Here is a 20,993-nt window from a genome sequence, read left to right as displayed (position 1 = left end):
TACAGAAGGCTACTTGTGTGTGGAACATGTGACCAAGTGAGAGAGAGGGGCACGCGGGAGAAGCGGAGTCATCCGCGCTTCGCTGTCATCTGCTGCCGTCTTTGTGCACACATTCTCCGGCTGCTGCGCTTCCATCCCTCCTTGCGGAGCAATTCAAGTGGAATTTTGCCCTTCTCATTCGGAGAGCGTCCGCCTAGTTGGATTCCACCACATCTGTGGCTGGCTTTCCCGCGAAAGCGCATCCCAGTCGTCTTTGCGCTCGATCGGGTCTGTCCCCCTCCCTCCTCCGCTTTTTTCTGCTCTTGACTATGTCGCCTGGCGGATGATATCATTTTGTAAAGTCATTATAGAAAGGTCAACGCTCGTGCTTCGAGGAACTGTGAAGAAGGCGACTTTCTCCGGGCGGTCGGCGGTTTTCTCAAAGTTTCTCGCTGGTGTATAACCGCGCGACGGATTAGTCGGAGATACCAGCGTGCGTGATCGTCTTTACCCCGTCGGATCTCTAAGTGCGTGCCAGTCATATTTTGGAGTTTTTTTCGCACCACTGAACCAAGGTCGACTGAAATGAGTTGAGAGGCGCCGACATTCATCTGCATAATATCATGGGAAGAATAAAGTTTACCTGATTACTCCAACCTGCGGTGAGTGTTCCTTTCAGAACTCGTTTAAATGTTGTCTAGTATGAACACTGGATGCTTAAAATGATTACATTCCGCTTGCATTTAAAATGCCAACTTGTTGTTTTAACAGATAACATTCACAGCAAATATTTGTCCAACCGTGGTGGGCAGAATTTCCCACAGACACCCCCCCCCCCAACACACACACACACACACACACACACACACACACACACACACACACACACACACACACACACACACGCACGCACACACACGCACGCACACACACACACACACACACACACACACACACACACACACACACACACACAAGCCAATGAGTGAGCTGCATCGCAATGTTGCGTTACGTGATCCACTCTCATCTTTTTAATTTATATATCAAGTCCCACTCATCTCAAAATTTTGAGGCTCCGGCATAAGGTGTGGAAACATTGAGGTGTCAATCTGCTAATGAGCCAAAGGTCCTAAAAGTAAGCAATAATATTTCAATTTCAATTGCTCGGCTGGACGAGCTGCAATATGTGGAATTGGAACTTTTGGTGAAAGCAACATATTTAGGTTGGTTCTGGAGTATAATTTTCCCATGGAAGACACTCTATCACAGGTGTAATTTTCACGGCCACTTGCCAATTTTAGGCCGAGGTGGCCAAGCGTCGTCAGATTGTTTATTGGGCCACCGTTCAGCTGCGTCCTCATCCATCCCGGCAGACTGGTGAACCTGACCGTGTCCGAGCCTGAAAGGCACACTGTCTCATCTCATGAAGTGATGAATATGTCTCGCCCACAAGCGGCTTGCCGCCCCACACGAGGCGCTCAGGTTGCCACCAAGATGAACACATTTTGCATGCGGTGATGTACCAATGGTCCAGCGCATGAACTGAGCTGAGAGCGGAGATCACTTTTGACTCACAATGCTGAGGCCTTGTCGCTCTCACAGTTTACTGTGATATGTCTGGCTGATGGCTAAAGACAGACTAACAAATCACCTTCCAGCCACAACTGCTTTGAAAAAGGCACGATGAAAATCAAGTGAGAGCATATTTTGACATGATGCTCTTTGTTTTCAAAGCACTGTTGTGCAGATGGCTCATCATCATCATCAATTCTAGTCGTGCTAGCACCAAGGCCAGCAGCCTTACTTGATTGAGTTTGTTACAGATCCAACAGTTCCAGCTCACGTGTCATCGCATACGGAGAATTTAGCAGACCTCTGCAGGATCCCTGTGGTGTCACCAAACCAAAAGCTTATTCCCACATATGCGGAGCAAAGATCTGTAAACAAACTTTGATGTGGAAAAACCTAAACGCATGCTGTGAGAGATACCAGTGCGCAATGCCGTAAAGTCATTTACTGGCACGTGGGAGTCGTAATAAGCCTGCCATAGGAAGATAAAGAAACACAAATACAAGGATGAAAAGAGGGAAAGAAATACCAGTAGATTGGTAGTATTTCACTGCTGCGCTCTTTATCTGCAGCCCAATATATTATGATAATGAGCAAATTAAAAAGTTTGTCTTCCATCTTGAAAAGATTTGGAAGCGGGGCAATGAAAAGCCAGAAACGATTTGGGCTTAAGAAGAACTAAAACATTTGCAAACTCAAATAAATCATTTGGGGATTTGGGATTGACTTGGGTGTTGAAATGGCGTCTCTCGAGCGAGTGCACGGGGAATTAAAGGAAAATCTCTCTCTTGGGTGACTGCTAATTGAATGCTGGGTCGGAATTGACTCTGTACAAGCTGAAAAAGATGGCGTCACTCAATAAAATGTATTCCACAAATTCATTTTCACGCCTCTGAAAAGACAAGACAAAAATATGCGCGAACACGAAGAGGCAGCCGTTTGAGTAACTCGTACCAACTTCTCCAAGATTGGCCGGGAGGTCAACATTTGAATTTTTTATTTCTAATATTTACAAGGCTAACCCTCAGGACTTCAGGGTTGATTCCCTGCAGCTAGCAGCAATCTATCAACACCCGCAATACTTCATCAACACGGATATGCACGCTGCTGGTTAGCAAGATGGGAGAATCCGGGACAGGACCACAAGATGGCGCAAGCAAAGACATCCGGCCCCCCCCATAACTGTGCCAAACAAATCATCGAGGGACTGAAAAATAAAATCGTCACCTTAACATTGCCCGATAATCAGACCAATATTTTTCTGCCACAGTGTTCAAACGGCGGTCAAGAGCAAGAAAGCAATGTGATTATTTTGCCTTCCCTCGTTTGTTTATTCAAGGCTGCGGCAGCATCGCTAGGATTTTACTTTGATGAATTGACACTTGGATGTTATCTTGTCACCCAGTTGTGGGTGTTCGTCTGCACGTGTCCGGATTTCATAGCTTATACTTTTTGAAGATTGAAAATCATAAAGTGATACTCCCGAGCAGATGAGAGCTTGCTTGAAGCTCACAAAATAATTCAGAAAGATTTGTTGCCTGAGTGGCAATTCAAACGTTCTCACCTGTACTAAGTTGCTTTGAGAGTTTCTTTTTCTAAAGATGACGGTAATATTTTAGGACTAGTGGAGATGAGGTGTTTTGTTCTCATTGATTTTGTAACTTGAAAATCAAATGCAAAGTCAAATGTGAGAATATACTTTCAAACAATTTTATTTCAATTGAAATTTTTCAAATGCACACGCAAAAACAAAATAATGCAGATGGCCTAGAACAAAATGAAATTTCATTTTACCACATTTAGCCCGTACGACCCTAGAGATTGAAAGTTATCTTTTGCCAATACAATTTTACCATGGCACCGACAAGACTTGCCGTTTTTATACTTCTCATTTTGTTGCAACTGCACCACACAATCCCACCCAACACGTTCAATCAATCTTAACGTTGTCCCACTTTTTTTAAGAGCTCTGTATTGAACGATATGAAGCTGTTATACGGAAGACTACCAGTACTGTGAAATTGCGAATGGTTCATTAAATCGAGTAAGGATCGTTTGATCGATTTGCTGATACTTGGAAAACTGGAACAATTCACCTCATGGGTGACGACTTTAGGTAATTGCATCAGCTAGAGAGTCAACTTTGGAGCGTTTGATGCCGTCGTCCGATGTGCATCCCTGGCGACCGCATGTTAGCGTGCCTCCTTTGTGCCGCGTTCATCGGGGCACTTATTAGCAGTGTCTCCGCATTGGGCCTGGGAAAGTCCCGCCACATACAAATTGCCGTCCACGTCTTTTTCATCCTGCTCGTAGATATCAGATCTTCCCATGTTTATTCATGAAGCTTCATGCGCCGCCTCCACACAGTGACAATTTTATCTTTGATGTCTTTCTCCCGAGACACGGCGGGAGCTCTTTCTTTGTATTTGTTTATGAGACAGCCGGATGAATGCGACTGGCAGCCATATTACAAAGCAACAAACGCGGTTTTACCCTGGGCACTGCCATGTGAGCTATTGTCGACGGTTGTTGCCGGAAAGATAACTGGGTTAATTAGGACCAAAAAAAAAAAAAAAAAAAAAACTCATTAGTCAGCACACAAGGGAAGATGTAAAGTTTTATCAGTTCCTGTTCTGTTTTTTTTTTTTTTTTTTTTTTTAACAACAGTTTTGGGCTTCGCTCGCAGTCAACTTACAAAGTGGATCCTGTTGGAAGAATTCTAATGAAATGTTTTAATCATGTCTGCAATCTCCCAAAGGACTGTACAACTTCTGTCACTGTCTACACATAGATTTGTGCCGGCGGTAAATGATCTATAATCGCCAGCAAAGAGTCATTTACTCTTTTGTGACGGGGACACACTCGTAACACACACACACCATCTGACCTATGACGCTGAGACTAATGCTGAATTTGGTTTTCACAATAGGCACCTCAGGCCAGAGATGAGTGTTTGCTCATATTTGATGCTGGCTGCTAAGCGACTGTACAGGAAGTAGCCTGGTGCCTTGACCCGGTTTTGGATTTCAAGTAGGCCACCATGTGCAAGTCCACCCTTTGCCACATGGCAGCACATCCACGCTGAATGGTTTGATCATTGCCGCTCAACAAAAAGCTTGTTATCTTAAAATGTACTTGCTCGAAGATTTGTTTTGGCCTGAGGTCTGATATCTCACAATCATTGTGATGTCCCACATGCACACACATTGCAATCAGGCAGATGCCAGCTTGGCATCCAACAATATATGGAGCAGATGTTGAATGTTTTGGTTTGTCGGCATCTCCAATGAAATGGCTGCTGCAATTCTCAAGAAAGATGAGTCCTGGGAATTCCCGTTTCTCATCAACGCGCCGTGTCTTCGAAAATGTGAGAGTCAAGCTCCAACGAGGCAGTTGGCAACCAAATCGCTGGAGGAAACCTGACATTTGGGGAGTAACATGAAAAATAAGAGGAACGGCTGCAAGAAGTTCATTTTGCAGGTATTCGTTTCAAGTCAACTAATGTAATCGGTGCAAACAGTTGCAATCGATTGCAGTGAGTTACTCATAGTCCCCTTCCTTCTATTTGACTTTTTTTGCGATTTAAAAATCTTCATTACATTTTGTAAATAGGCCAACAAAAAGTGAAAAGTGGTGCCCGCTTCTCTGACTGCCTGAATTGAAAATGTCAAGCGTTGAATTGCCCAATATTGAAGTGAATGTTTTGAAATTGTGTGAATGCGGCACACGTGGGAACACTTTCGATATTGTATGCTGAAAATCATTTTGCATGCAATTTAAACAGTGACATATTGTGCCCTTGCAAAGCGCTACGTTCGTGTATCTGATATCATTCGAGCATCTGACAACAAAGGCTGAGCGCACGGCTTTGTCGGGAGATAATGTGATTATGACGCTGGCACGGACCTGTCTGACGATGATGAATGTTTGCCGACTGGACCGCCACAAAAAAAATGCAGGATGTGAGTCGGCGGCAGGGGGATTTAGAGATATTCCAGAAGGCAGAGGAGGACACAAGTGGGTGGCTTGACGAGGGATGAAGAGAACAAATGACGACGAAGGTGTTTGGGGGATGGAAAAGACGGCGAAGACTGTTCTCCATCCACCATCGCCTTCATCCCCTTACTAGACCGTCACCGGCAAGATTATAGGATTAGAGAGTCCTTTCCTATGACCGCCATGTTGTGCTGCAAAGTTAACACGCCGCACTACTCTTGACACGGCATGATCAGCACCTCACCTGCAACCTTGACGTGGGATTTAGTCAGAATGGACGCTGGCGCTTTTAGAACGTAGCAACGATCTAGCCGATGGCCCAAAAATGAATTCATTGCTAATAGCAGGGGGTGTCGTGTTTTGCAAAGTGATGCCCCACTTGCTGAGCAGAAGGAATGTGTAAAGCTTGAGCTTAAATGTCTCCTGAGATGCACATTTCACTTTTGGAGATAAACCATTGAACGCTGACAAAATGAGCACGGCTTTTGCTAAAGGATGTGTGCGCAAACAAATGAGTCAAAAGAGAATGGCAAAGCTGGTCGCTATTTTTGGTCTTTGTTTTCAAGGCTGCTAATGTTGCATAGGCCACTTCTATCCAATGCAATGCCGTTGCTTTTATTTTCCTTCCACTGTGAAGAGCTCGGGGGTTGAAGCTTCACTTGTCTCTGCTTTGATAAGCTCATCCAAAAATCATCAGTTGCCTTCTTTCCTTCCTACTTTTGCAAGTAGTGGCTTCATTTAATATACATAAATTATGACTCCAAAACTATCTTTGGCATCTCTGACCCCCCCCCCCCCCCCCAAAAAAAAAAATGGGGGGAAAAAAATGCTTCTTTACACTTTCTTATAGAATCATGACAAGTACCTATGAGGGATGTGAATGCATGAAAATGCACGTGCGGCAATCCCAAAATTCCCAATTCTGTTTTTTGACTGCAAAGATACGGCACACCGTTTCTGCTCTTCTGTCTATCGCAAACTTGATGCTGTCCCTCCACATTGCCTTTTTTTTATTTTATTTTTATTTTTTTGAGGGTAATGACTTTTGGCAGTCACATGCCTGAGTTCACTTGATAGATTGTTAGCTGAATACTGGAAAATAACGGGCCTTAACGCCTCACTGCAACACGCACGTTGCCGTGCAATGTGCCAGTCAAGGAGAAAAGGTGTGAAAGGTTGCTTAAGCTGCTGGATAAAAGAGAAGACACGAACGAGCCGCTAGTGGGTGGTCGGAAATTCCTCCACTTTCATTTTAATTCCCATTATTTTTCTTGGACAAGTTATACATTTATTGGAAACTCATCAGCTCAATAGTGTTGCTATCTGATCTTGTTCTTGATCTGAATTTCTTCCATTCAGGTGCTTCGGGGTCTTGAGGTGATGCGGGACTTTTTGCGAGAGCAGTGGAGGAGCCAGCTTGCAAAAAGAGAGCGTGGCCATTAATGACCCCCCGCCGACCGCCGTCTCCTCCTCCGCAGCCAGCAGCAGCAGCCGCCGCCTCGTCCCTCCGTAGCTCCTTTCATCTCTGATGGCTCGATGGCCCATCTTCAGCCTCGGCCTCCTCTGCTGGCTTTGTTTAGGCTCCGCGCGAGCGGCGGCAACAGGTCCGCTGCCAAACGACAAGCCCGGCGGCCCCTTAGACTGGCTGCTGTCTGACAAGGGGCCCTTCCACCACTCCCCAGAGTACATCGACTTTGTGGAGAAGAACAGACAAGGCTTCTCCACCAGATACAAGATATACAGGTGAGTTGCAAGTGCTTGTGCTTGCAGTCTAACCAGGATTTCCCCAATCATCACATTAATTAGCCTTTCTTGCAAATGAGGCAGTGATCAGTGGCGCTTCCAACATTGAAGACACCGCCAGCAGTAAATTTGCTTTGATCAGCATTGAGAGTGGAAATAAGAAGTTTCCCCAAGTCAGTTTGTTTCTTAGCAGTCAGACTTTTAGATTTGCACTAAAAATATTTCAGCCCGTTCAAACTTCGAAGTCAAGAAATGTACATTTACGGAAGAAAATGAATCATACTATTGTTAAAATTCATGATGCTGAGTTGTAAAAATATTGTGAAACATTATCCAACTCTCAAGGTATTTGGCGGACATTTTATGGTAACAACAGATACCATTAGCGCCATGAGTCTTCCCAGCTGCTCATCTTTTTTCTTGTATTCCTTCAGTGTTGCGCATGTGCTTATTGTGTTTGACAATCAGATGACGTACAGACCAAACAGCCAGACGACAATATGTCTTTGATTACGATGACGTGCCCGATTATTATTTGCCTCTTGTTACACAGAAAAGCTTTATTACAGCCACCACTCACAAGATGCCAATCTCGCAAAAATGACTTGCAGATGAAAAAAGTGGGTATCACTTGAGTCAAATGCTCAAATTAATTATTTGCATTTGCACGGCTGTCTTGACAGCATGGCGGCGGCACCGTGTTCAAATGAGTGAAGATGATGTCATGAATCGCTTGGAATGATGTCGCCCGAGATCCCGGAAACCGAGAGCCACGTAACTAATTGTCTGGAGCTGACAGATGTTTTACGGTGTCGTTGATTGGGGCTTGCGTCGAAGCGGTTTTATGTTTCCCTCCCTGGCAAAAGGTAGTTGAGCAGTGTGGGCGGCAAGATTAATAGTCTTATCATGTGGGCAAGTGATTAGAGATCTCTTAGTACTTATTACTCCACATGATCAGCGAGTCCCCTGAGAGGATTCTGTCAGCTGCAAGGTTGTGTTTGAAGCCCTCCAGATTAGCACAACGTGGCAGTGATTAATAGTCATGGTATTATAAGGAAAAGTCAGCCTAAAAAGTAAATAGATTGTAAATTGGTCCAAATTAAATTCACTCAATGCAATCTGTCTCGCTTGATATCGGGCACGAGTCGGATCAAGACAAGAGGATGGAGCTTGGCTGGCTGGTGGACGGGGGCCGCTCTGCCGTGCACTCAAACAAACACGACTTGTCTTCACTCTGGCCAGTGATTGGCATCATATTTAGTGACTTTGGAGCAACTATTTCAAATAAATAAATATGCAAATAAGTACATAAATAAATAAATAAATAAATAAATAAATAAATAAATAAATAAATAAATAAATAAATAAATATTTTAGGAGCAATCTTCATACCAGAGCTGCAGCACAAGTGTCAGCTTATTAAAACGCTGGCATTTACTGCTGAATAAAACCACTTTTCATATTTTTATATTCAACACAATTGAGAGTAGCATGTTGGTGTGGGTCCTTCAACCATTTCAACATTTTTGAAATTTCTATTTCAAAACTGAATTCCCTGACTTCCATTGATGTAAACACACGATTACCATTCAAACAATTCAGGGTCGTTTTCTAAATATTAGTCTTAGTTTGATTTTGCAAGCAAAGCTCGCGGCACTTTCCTGTAATTAAGTGATGACTAAATAAGTTGGAGTCTCTTTTCTTGATGTAATGTCTGTGAAGTACAATGAGCATCAGCACATTAGGCAAACCACGGGGGAGTGCGCAGGTGCTCTGAAGAGGTTTTAGCAAACGTTTTAGAGCCGATTCCTCAGGTGCTGCTTCTCAAGACTATGAATATTTTTCTTGATGTTCACTGTCATTTCTTCCCTCTGAATATTTCCTCGGGGTTTTCAGCAACTCTAAGTATCTCCACATACTGAATAGCCTGCTGACAGAAATTTAATTAGTTTTTCACAAGTTTCACAAATAGCATATGCTAGAAAGTGATGGCATTCTTTGCACATCTATTGTGAAATAGGAATAACATATAACATCAAATTGGATTGCGGCCAGCTTCTTTTGTTGGAGACGATCGGAAAGAGAAGAGTGAAAACATTCCTTCCATCCAAAAAAAGCCTCCTGTGAGTGGCCATTGTTTGGAAACCTCATTTGTTGCTGCCACTTTCTTCTGCCCGTTTTGGAACACTCAATCGTCGTCTTCCAGAGTGCTGGACAAAATGCCAAAGTCTAGAACAAATGAGTTTTTTTTCTTGTTTTTTTTTTTAAAGTTGCATACATATGAATTCAAGTCGCATAAAGTCTACTTACCAAATATTTACCGTATTTTCCGCACTACCAGGCGCACTTAAAAACTTAAAATTAACTCAAAAAACCACAGTGCGCCTTATAATGCATATATGGATCAATTGATGAATTTGTTGATCCATACTGGTTGTACACAGCGCTCTGCCAAAATGTTTCAGTACGTTTTAGTACGACTAATAAATTACAAGGTCGCATCGCTTCCCAGCTTTACGGCAACTGTGGTCGGGGGCGTCACTGAATAGCTGTTGTACCCGTGAGGCTATGTCATTTCAAAGTAGGCTGTTCCATTAATGTTATCCAGTACGTTTACCAATCAATATCCAACATAATCATAAATAAGCAGCACCAATGTGTTAAATCAGTCTTTAGTAGGTTATGATCACTTTTATGGGAGAAAGTTTGAGAAACGTGATTTTTTACAGGGGGTCACCATGACACTTTGCTGAGGCTCATGGGAGTCTGCGAGCTGAGGCTCATGGGAGTTTGCGGGTGGCTAATGCTATAATGATAGCTGCTATACGCACAAGGCTATTTCATTTCAAAATAGGCTGCCCCGTTAATGTTTCGAGTAAATTTACGGATCGATATGGAAGGGAAACATAAGTAAGCAGTACCAATGTGTTAGATCGAACTTTAGTCGTTTCTGGTCACTTTTATAGGACATAGTTTGAGAAACACGATTGTTTCCTGAGGGCTCATTGGTATTGGCTAGTGGATGCATAATGCAACCCTAGTCAACCCCAGTTTGTTGCAGTATAGCTTCTATTGTATGCGCCTTTTAATCCGGGGCGCCCTATATATGAAACAATTTCTAAAAAAAAATTCAATGAGGGTGCACCTTATAATCCAGTGCGCCTTATGGTGCGAAAAATACGGTGACTCAATATATTTAAACTCTCATAAATGTTTCTAGTTTATGTAGTATTGTAAGGTTTGCAGGTTGCTTCACAAATCTGAGAATACAAATTTAATCTTGTACTTTGAAGAAATGTAATCACTTAAACAAGTAAGTCGTGATGCCGCCAAAGAGTCCAAGGGTGATGCCGCAACTGCTCACAATAACAACTTACAGTTACATTGCAAATCAGGTTTTTTTTATTTTTTTTGGTCCGGTTCTACTTGCAGGACAAACCATTTGGCCTCTCGCCGCTTTCAGATAAGCCCGCTTGCTTATCGCAGTCAATGATAACTTAAAGCAAACCAACAGCAGAGGGGATTGGAGGATTTGTGGATTCTCTTCTTTACCTGTCTTCGGCCCCTGCCGGCTTCTCTGTCTCGTTGCGTGAGACTTGCTGCAGGTTTGAATGGCACTTTCATTCTGCAGCGCGCAACTCGACAGAAACACACTGTCTGTTTTGAAGAGGTCATTTGAACTTGTACACCACCAAACCTACCAAAGATTGTGTGCTTTGATGGCGCTCTTAACAAAAAAACGTCACTTTCGTAACAGTCCGACATTTTTTGGTCATGCACCATTTAAAAAATTCTGAATTAATGTCCTTCATGTTTGTCATATTTGCCTGCGTCAGTGCACTTTCCCTTCGGTTGAGACATAAGTGGCATGCTTGAGAGGCGTCCTTTCCTTGGAAATGCACTTCATGGTCAATGCGGCGTCGCAAGACATTTTACGGCGCTCCGTTTGTCACACGGCACTCTCCATTAATGCAGTCGGACATTCGTATGTGCTTCAACGTTTGCAAGTCATCACTTCAATGCACCTAATCGCACATTTCCGGCAAAACCATTAATTTCAAATCTTTGTCAAGTTCTTCAGTTAAGTCGCAGAACTACATACTTTAGTTTTTTTTTTTTTTTAATGCAGGGAGTTTGGGAGATGGAAGGTGAACAATTTGGCATCGGAAAGAAGAGATGTCTCACAGTCTCCGTTACCTTTGACATCTGAGTTCATCAGGAATATTCGACTCCTTGGCCGCAGGCCCAGCGTACAGACCATCACAGATAACCTGATCAAGAAATACGGGACCCACTTCCTGCTGTCCGCCACACTTGGAGGTAAACCGATTGGGAACGGATGTAAACTGAACTTATATCATATTGGATTGTGTATTTTCAAAAACAATGTTTGGCACAATACATTTGAAAAAATAAATTTGAAAAAATTAAATTAGTGACCGCAACAGATGGTAACAATCGGAAACTATTGGACATTGCCATGAGCAATGCGTTAGTACTGGTTACATAAACGTTTTCGTTTCAAAAGAAGCAAACGGCAAACAAGGTGCGTAAAATCATCCATCCATCCATTTTCTGAACCGCTTAGTCCCCACGGGGGTCGCGGGCGTGCTGGAGCCTATCCCAGCCGTCATCGGGCAGTAGGCGGGGAACACCCTGAACCGGTTGCCAGCCAATCGCAGGGCACACAGAGACAAACGTAAAATCAAACAACACATAATTGAATCCGAAAATGAAATAAAGTAACAAACCACATCTGGAAATAAACCAAAAGGAAACAAGACATGAATTGGGAACCGAGACAGCAACACAATTTCTTGGCAGTGCAGATGATGACTCAAGGTACAAGATGTTCATTTAAGATTCTGTGGGGTGCCCAAAAAAATTTGCCAAGGTTTGCAGAGGAACACTTGACTTGAGACGTGACTCTCGGCTTGAACACGGTTACTATTGTTAGTCGACATCCACACAATGCAGCCGTCTAAGCTGCCTGGATCTCGGCCAGTACTTGGCCGTATGAAATAAAGGAGTTTGCATTGGATGCTTGCCAGATAGATGTCTGCCTGCCTGCCTCCAACAAAAGGACAGATGGACTAATTAAATTAATAACTCGATTGTCAAATTACGAGCCTGCCCTTCAGGGATTCAGTCCGAAATGCGTCGTGAAAAGAAACATGGTCTCGAAGTAACTAGGCTAACTAGCCGCAACCACTGCAGTCTGTGATTAATACAGGTGGCCCAGATTGCCAGTATGCACATATAACCAACTCGTTGAATAACCCCGACACGCATTGACCAAATCTCTTCCGACCATTTGCATTGCCCTCAAGAACAAAGTGACAGCAAGAGACGGTGGAGCGAGGAAAACAAAATTCCGATTACTTGTAGTAAATCAAGAAACAAATCGTGCGGTAACAGACCTTGAACAAGTCTATCTAAAAAAAACCAGCAGCAGTCGCGTCGTGAGCGCTGTCAAGGAAATCCATAAACTAAGCTTAATGACATTAGCGGCAACCTCCAGAGGCCCTGCCATAGTGTTTAGTTTGAGGAGGAGCACGGGAGCAAAACACTCATTAGCCAGAAGAATAGGACGGCCCGGCTGCCTTTTAACATACTACAGTAGACCGCCCTACAAACTTTGTCAGCATCTTTTATGCACACCGGAGACAAAGATTAGGATAAAAACGAGGAGGGAAAAATGCAAATACATACAAACGCTTCTGTGAAAATGTCGCGGCTTAAGATAGCATAGCTTCTCACTAATTCATGGAGATTCCCGCAGTCATTCTACACCACAAGAGACACTTTGGCCATTTTGACGTTTGCAAACGGGGGAGACTCAGATAAGTTGTCAACCCTATCACTAATCTTCATGATGTGAAATCTGTCTACAGGATTATATACATAAATTCTATAATTACAGCTTTAGATGAGTTTGTTTGTTGATGTCACCGTGAGTGAAAGCGTGAAGGGCATGAAAGTCACAAGAACTTGTCGCTACGTTTGCACAGGAGAAGAAGCCTTAACAATATTTGTCGACAAGCGAAAACTCAGCAAGAAGGCCGAAGTGAGCGATTACTCGAGTAATTCGTCCAGCGTGACTCTGGAAGCGCTGCACCAGCTGGCCGCCTCCTACTTCATCGACAGGGAAAGCACTCTGCGCAAGCTGCACCACATCCAGATCGCCTCTACCGCCATCAAGGTGAGCAGACACGTGCAAACATCGCCTTCCAAAACTTTGTGCTCCAAAGTAAAGGCCCAAAACTTTTACATGGGCCAACATGAAAGATTTCTTCTGGAATCCGGTTCCTCCTTTGTTGGCCGCCGTAAAAAGAAAGACAGCACGAAGATGGCGCTTCTTATCGGTGTGCTCATGATGAGATTTAATCTCCAGCAGCACATTGAGTCAGCAGGAAACCGTGACGAGCGAGCGCATATGGCGAGGGGAAGATAAATGAATCTTGTGAAACGCTGCCAGTGACAGGTTGCTGCCACCGGTTGTCACCTTCAGCGAGCGCCGAGCAATTACGCCGACAGAGGAGAGGCTGACCCTCATTCCTGTCTTCTTCATTCCTCCACACGTAGCTACCATACTCGGGAACCCAAATTAGCCTTTCTGTAGAACGTCAGAGCTCACCGGGCGATGTCTCGCCACGTGCTCGGCGGCCAGAAACGGAGCTGTGTTCCCTTTTGTAGCGACAGACGGGAAGCGGCGGAGAAAGTGTCTTTTTTTTCATGCTCCAAAAGCCACTCGGCTGCCGGAACTGACAGGCGAGAAGAGCACAGAGATTCACCTGTTTCCATTTTTAAAAGCAGGCAAAGGGGAATAATTCCCCCCACTCTGTGTATCATTTCCACGGGGCACTGACCCACACGCTAGCAGAACGGATCCCTCTAAGCTAAACAAGTTGAGCAGGGGGTCTGGGAGGAAAAGCACCACCCCACCCCTGCCTCGCTCTGCCGTCTGCATGCAAAGGTGAAATTGAAGCTCATTCTGCCATGAAAGAGCATCGCTGAAAAATGCATGTCAAATCATTGGTAACTGAACAAATGGGTTCACAATCCATCAGAAATAATTCAATTAAAAAATGAACTAAAAACAACGATGAAATGAGCATTGATACTAATATGGGTATGTATTGAACCAATCACTAAATCAAATAGCAAAATCCGTCTTCTTCCTTCCGCGTAGGATACCAAAGCAATTTGGTTGGTCAGAATGAAATAATTTGATGGCTTGAACTAATATCATAGAATCCAACTTTGCTAGTTTTTACGTCGTCACCAGTTTGCGTACATTTGCTCTCTCAAGTTGGGATGTTTGCGCATGATAAGAGAAGGCTCCGCCCCAGCAAAGCCGCTTTAAAATCTATCGGCGATGTTGGCTCGCTCGTTAATGCTCAGTCGATGGTGTGACCTTTTCTCCGCTAAACATAAGCGAGGTGCCCCGGCCGGATCTATATGGCTCTAGCACTCTTGGAGAGATGACAAGCAAACTTCACATCCATCGCACTCACAAAGCATGTAACATGTAACTTGATTCCCGATTTTACATTAGAAGTTCTTTTGCCAAATTGTTACCTCTTCCTTCTCACATTTTTTCTCATGGTTTCTACCCTTCAGTTTTTCTTTCAATGTCTGTGGCGACGACTTTGACATGAATGCGGCACAACCAGAGATGATCCCCTACAGTGCATTTCCATACATTGAGCCAATAATGTTCTATCTGCTCTTCTCTCATATAATAGCAGCTGCGACGCAAGCCGGAAATTGAAAGCTCTGCTCATCACTCCATTTTTTTCTACCATGCACTGTATCGTGTGGCATATCAAATAATACCTTATATGCTTTCAATATTCATTGACCCGAATGCCGGTGCTGTATCTCATTTCCTCACATTTATGTCAGCAATAAAATGCATCATGAAAGAAGCAGTGCATTTATCATGTGATAGAAATATTATTGGAGAAGAATTGCAGTCAAATTATGCTCCCCACTGCCCCCACTCTTTTTTTTCGTTTCCTTTGCGCTGCTGTTGTGCAACCTGTTGTGACTCATTTGAGGTCTTGTGCAATTGGGGATCGCTGCTGTGCGGCTGACTCACTTTGTTTGACCTCATCCATCAGTCAAATTAGACCAAGTGGCAAATGACAAGCGCGATTAGGACGAGTGGCTGAACAAAGTGGGGTGTCTCGGGCCACAAAGAAAGAAAAATGAGAATAGCTGAGGCTCAAAAGCTTGGGGAGCTGCCTTGTGCCAAAGGTCAAGTGAAACATCCTCAATCAGACATCAAGGCAAATTAAGGCAGAGCAACATTGTGTTTGTTTATCATCCGTCACATTTAGCCACTTTTTACAGAGTCTTATAATAGGTGGCCATGTTTTTTTTCGCTGGGAAAACTGATGCATTATACTTGATTCAAACGGGGCATACGGGGTAAAACTTATGTTGGCTATCTAACATTATTTGGTTAAAATAGCCCACGTGTCCACATTTGACATCCATTGAGTTTCTGGAAAAGAGGAAATGGAACATATTCAGATTTGTGATGATAAGATATTTTACCGAGCCAAGCACTAACATCACCCAAATGAACGGCATCTTTATTTTGACTTGCTTGGTGCGATTTTTTTTTCCCTCATTTTTTTCTTGTTGCCCAGGTGACGGAAACTCGCACTGGTCCCCTTGGATGCAGTAACTATGACAACCTTGACTCTGTTAGCTCAGTGCTGGTTCAGAGCCCTGAAAACAAGGTCCAGCTGCAAGGTTAGTGTTCTTTCTCCACATATATGATGATTTTCTTTTTATTCTCAATGATACTAATTTCCCGAGTCCTTCTGAATATCGGGTATGCTTGCGTTACAAAACACCAACCAACACAATCTCATATCACGGTCGATCTCGAAAGAGCTCCGAAACCCGGCGTGACTTTCTAGCTGTACTCAAGCGAGCTCGGCTCGGCAGGTTTGCAGACAGTTCTACCTGACTACTTGAGGGAAGATTTTGTGCAAGCTGCTCTCAGCTACATCGCCTGCAACGGGGAAGGCCGCTTTGTCTGCAAGGACAACGACTGCTGGTGTAGCTGTGATGCCAAGTTCCCACAATGCAACTGTCCCTACACCGACATCCAAGCCATGGAAGAGAGTCTGGAGAGAATCACCCAGACGTGGGCGCAGCTTTACAAAGATTTTGAAGAATCAGGTGAGAACGTCCTCTCGGGGATAATCAATTCTTCATATTCATGCCCTGTCATGCAGCAAAATCAAACTTTCCAGTTATGCATTATTCATACGAATTGCTAAGCGTTGCACCTTCAGTGTCATCTTTACCATCTTTTGTTAGTCCTTGTTCTGCAACTTAAAGGTGAAATTTAAGTGGCTGTTTTTTTTTCTCTTCCCCCCCCGGTGCAAACTATGTATAGGACACATTCAAAATATTTCATAACCAAGCAGGGGAAAAAAAAGCAACAACTTTTGCCTCAAGTAGTTCACATGTCAGGAGGAAATTAATCAGCAATAAAAGGCCATTTTATTCCACTTTCCAATTGCTGTGGAGAAATGCTGGAACGGAAGCTGTTAGCATAATGTTTGCTTATTACTGCCGCTTCGGTGATTATTCCTCAAAATCAAATGTTGACGGAAACTTTTTTTTTTCACCTCTCATCTGAAATATTCCCAAATGCAATTACTTTCAAAGTTTAGGCTTTAACGTCCAGGTGGAAAAGAAGGTCGAGCGCCTGCCCGGAATCCAAACATCCAAGGTGTCATTATGTCTTTCAGCAAAGGATATCAGTTATTTCCATAGTGACACCTTATCAGCACACATCGTGCTCGACCCACCAAATAATATGGATAATAAAAAGCAGCCGCACAATATTTGGTCAAATGCTTAACAGCTATTTTCAGCTGACCCACTCTTTCATAACCTTATATACTATATTCGGATATGGAATATGAAATGCAGCAGCCTTGATGTTTCTGATGTCAGGGATGGGTGTGAGCCACTCGACTTTTTCTCAAGTCATCCGAGCATGATTCCACCTTGCATTGTCACACTGAGACCGAAAAGGGCCACCGCCACAAAAACGCGATCATTGAGTGTGACAATTGAAGCGGGACTAAGTGGTCTTGACACAAGCCTTGATGGATTTAATTGAATTAACCCAGGGGAGGGATTTCCGGAACCTTTATCAATGCTGTGTGTGCTTTCTGCTGTTGCAGATGAATTCAAAGGCTTCCACGCAAGGCTGCCTCAAAAGCATTTCCTGAACATCTCCTCCATACAACACTTGTGGTCACTCGACACCGTGTTCCACGGCCGATATGAGCTGTTGGAGAACAGCATGCGCGTCATTGCCAAGCGTGCAGAGAGAGTCATCTTTAAGCTCTTCAGTTTGAGTAAAAGATGTCACCGACAGCCGCAAGTTCGATTGCCAAGCGAGAGGTCAGCAAAACGATATATATATATATATATATATATATATATATATATATATATATATATATATATATATATATATATATATATATATATATATATATATATATATAAGCACACACACACACACACACACACACACCTTGATACTTTAATATTGTGAGTGCCACCCAAGACTGGTTTAAAATGGAGCAAACGTTTAAGGATTAGCATACATTTGATTCCACAATAAAGTAGCATCACATCTTCAGAGTGAAACAAGTCTGAAGCAAAAAGATTAAAAAAACAAAGCAGCGGCTGCCGTGCATTTCCCTCTGTAGTAAGCGACGAGTTCATCAGGCATAAAAGAATCAGTCAAGAAAGAGAAAGAGAAAGAGAAAGAGAAAGAGAAAGAGAAAGAGAAAGAGAAAGAGAGCGAGCGAGAGAGAGAGAGAGAGAGAGAGAGAGAAACAGCGAGAGAGAGAGAGAGAGAGAGAGAGAGAGAGAGAAAGCGCGAGAGAGAGAGAGAGAGAGAGAGAGAGAGAGAGAGAGAGAGAGAGAGAAAGCGCGAGAGAGAGAGAGAGAGAGAGAGAGAGAGAGAGAGAGAGAGAGAGAGAGAGAGCACGGCTGGAGCTTTGTTGTGTCACAAATCAAAGACGTGTTTTTTCATTTACCTTTTACAATTGCCTTCCAATTTTGTGTGTTAATTATGAAACGCGTATGCCATCAGTATCATTCACAAATAGCTGCTAGAATTTCCGAGCAAGAGAAATTTTATTTGATTGTGTTTCGTCCTCATGTTTAATCACCGGCCGTGAGCTCCCAAGCAGCATTCTTTTTCCCAACATAATCAATAGCATTAGAAACACTAATGGGCCTTGATGATGAATCATATCATGATGATCCCTCTGCAGCAATCCAAGCCAAGAACTGCAAATTCAAGTCACTTAAGAACGCAATTATTTGTTGGTCGGAGGCAAGCTTTGAGAAAAGGGACATTTTAAAGTAGATATAATCCAATCCATCCGGTTCGGTTTGTGCTCTCGCTCTAAGCTTGTGAATATGTAAATTTGTCTGGCATGTCACTGCTGAAAAAGTGGAAGGATAAAGTGTGTTCTTTGTCTCTTTTCCCCTGCTGCAGGTCTCAGGCCTACTGGCTGAGTCATTTCCAGTCTCTCTTGTATTGTTCCGAGAACAACCAGCTCGGCGCCTTCTCCGAGGAGCTCCACAGCTGCAGCTGTCGATATGAACACGTCCCCTGTCAGCTCCCCCCGCCCTGTGCCGTCGGCGAAGGCTCCGCTTGTGCCGAGTGCGCGCCAGACAACCACACCCGCTGCGGGGGCTGCAACCAAGGCTTTGCCCTCCTACAGGGGCTTTGTAAGCCCATGGTGGCAGATTCCACAGAAAACTACTTGGGCTTCGAGACGGACCTCCAAGATTTGGAATTGGGCTACCTTCTGCAGAGATCAGATCGTAGGCTCGAGGTAGTTTCAAAAACTGTTGACTCATTTGTACGAAAGCCAAAATATGGAATGATACTAATCACGATTAAAAATTAAAAATCAACCAGCACACAATATTTATTTTTTGATTGATTTATTCATTTGAATAGGGTCAATGCACATTAATGTAAATATACCGGATTATAGCCACAAAACTATTTTCATCCGTAGTCCCCAAGGCAGGTCAATAGATAAGAAAGAAAATATAACATGTATAAATATAGACATATACATACATACATATGAATACATAAAGAAATTATAACATGCTAAGCATTATGAAACAAAGAGAGGGGCTCTTTTATGTTGCAAGTTCAGATCCTTATTGTGCCCTTCATTTTCTTCTTCAGGTTCACGCAATTTTCATCAGCAACGACATGCGTCTCAATAGCTGGTTTGACCCGTCCTGGAGAAAGCGTATGCTGCTGACTCTGAAAAGTAACAAGTATAAATCCAACATGGTGCACATGCTGCTGGGAATCTCCCTTCAGGTTTGCCTTACCAAGAACAGCACACTGGAGCCCGCGCTCACCCTCTACATTAACCCCTTTGGAGGGAGCCATTCCGAGAGCTGGTACATTCCCGTCAACGAGAACGGTTTTCCTGACTGGCAGGCCACAAAGTTGGACCTGCCCTTTGACTGTTACAATTGGACTCTGACCCTCGGGAACAAGTGGAAGACGTTCTTCGAAACCATCCACGTGTACCTGCGGAGCCGGATAACCGCACCAAACGGAGCCAATGACAGCGTTTACTACGAACCGTTGGAGGTGACGGATCCTGGACGCAATCTGGGCTACATGAAAATCAACAGCATCCAGGTCTTTGGTTACAGTATGCATTTTGACCCGGAGGCTATCCGTGACTTGATTCTGCAACTGGACTATCCATACACGCAAGGTTCCCAGGACACGGCCATGCTACAGCTCTTGGAAATACGTGACCGGGTCAACCGGTTGTCACCACAGGGTCAACCCAGATTGGACCTGTTTGCCTGTCTCCTCCGACACCGACTGAAACTGACTCCCAGCGAGGTAGCTCGCATTCACGCCTCCTTGCAAGACTTTGACTCCCGTCTGCCCAATTCCGTGGAGTACGAAAGCATCAAGCTTTGCAGTTAACGGCTACTGGAAGCACGTTCTGAACGCTCACGTGAATATGAAAGTGACTTTCTCGGACACACCTTTGTGGTGTCTTTGTTTACTTGTGTTCTGCCTTTGAACAATGTAGTGTGTTTCATCATGAGTGGACCAACTGAGGGCAGCTGCAGAATGGACTCTGTAAACCACACTTGGAGACTCTCAAATGGTGGTGGAAGTACAAGTACGGCACACTGCGCTAGAAATTCTGATTACAGAAATCCTCGGCAAACCGAAACATTGTAGAGAAGACTGGTCAAAGCACCAAACCTATTGAATGAGCAAAATGGATTAATGGTAAAATATTAGTCTGTTGGTTTGTAATTTTTTTTGATACGTCCCTTTGCTTCAGTAACAGTGCACTTGCCATCAACCTCAGAATGCAGAGGTGTCAATATTTTGTAGATAAATTGATATTAAAACACATGTAACAGATGCTGGACTGATTTTCCCATTTATTTATTTCCGAAGCTCCAATTTGAAATGTCGCTCAAAGATTTTTTTTTTTTTCTGGATTGGTTGCATGTGTAGGCAACAGATATGCAGCTTTGTCGTCAGCTCATCGTAAATATGTAGAGAAATGTTGGGAAAAATTGTCATCTTCCGCAATGTTACTAAAGAATTTTGCTAGGAAAATACTGGAATGCAT

General features: G+C 43.6%; 1 protein-coding gene across 1 annotated transcript; it reads left to right on the top strand.

Moving 5' to 3' along the window:
* The first annotated feature begins 7 nt into the window (after positions 1-7).
* On the top strand, positions 8-20,780 carry LOC125968200 (BMP/retinoic acid-inducible neural-specific protein 3). The gene is made up of 9 exons (XM_049719279.1): positions 8-641; positions 6,904-7,287; positions 11,417-11,607; positions 13,299-13,489; positions 15,948-16,053; positions 16,252-16,488; positions 17,508-17,730; positions 18,845-19,187; positions 19,556-20,780. Exons 2-9 carry the CDS (start codon positions 7,073-7,075, stop codon positions 20,324-20,326), a joined length of 2,277 nt encoding a protein of 758 aa, XP_049575236.1. The 5' UTR covers positions 8-641; positions 6,904-7,072; the 3' UTR covers positions 20,327-20,780.
* Positions 20,781-20,993: the final 213 nt, after the last annotated feature.

This window comes from Syngnathus scovelli, chromosome 10 (genome assembly GCF_024217435.2).
Source record: "Syngnathus scovelli strain Florida chromosome 10, RoL_Ssco_1.2, whole genome shotgun sequence".
Classification (NCBI taxonomy): domain Eukaryota; kingdom Metazoa; phylum Chordata; class Actinopteri; order Syngnathiformes; family Syngnathidae; genus Syngnathus; species Syngnathus scovelli.
This window is presented reverse-complemented; position numbering and strand designations above follow the sequence as displayed.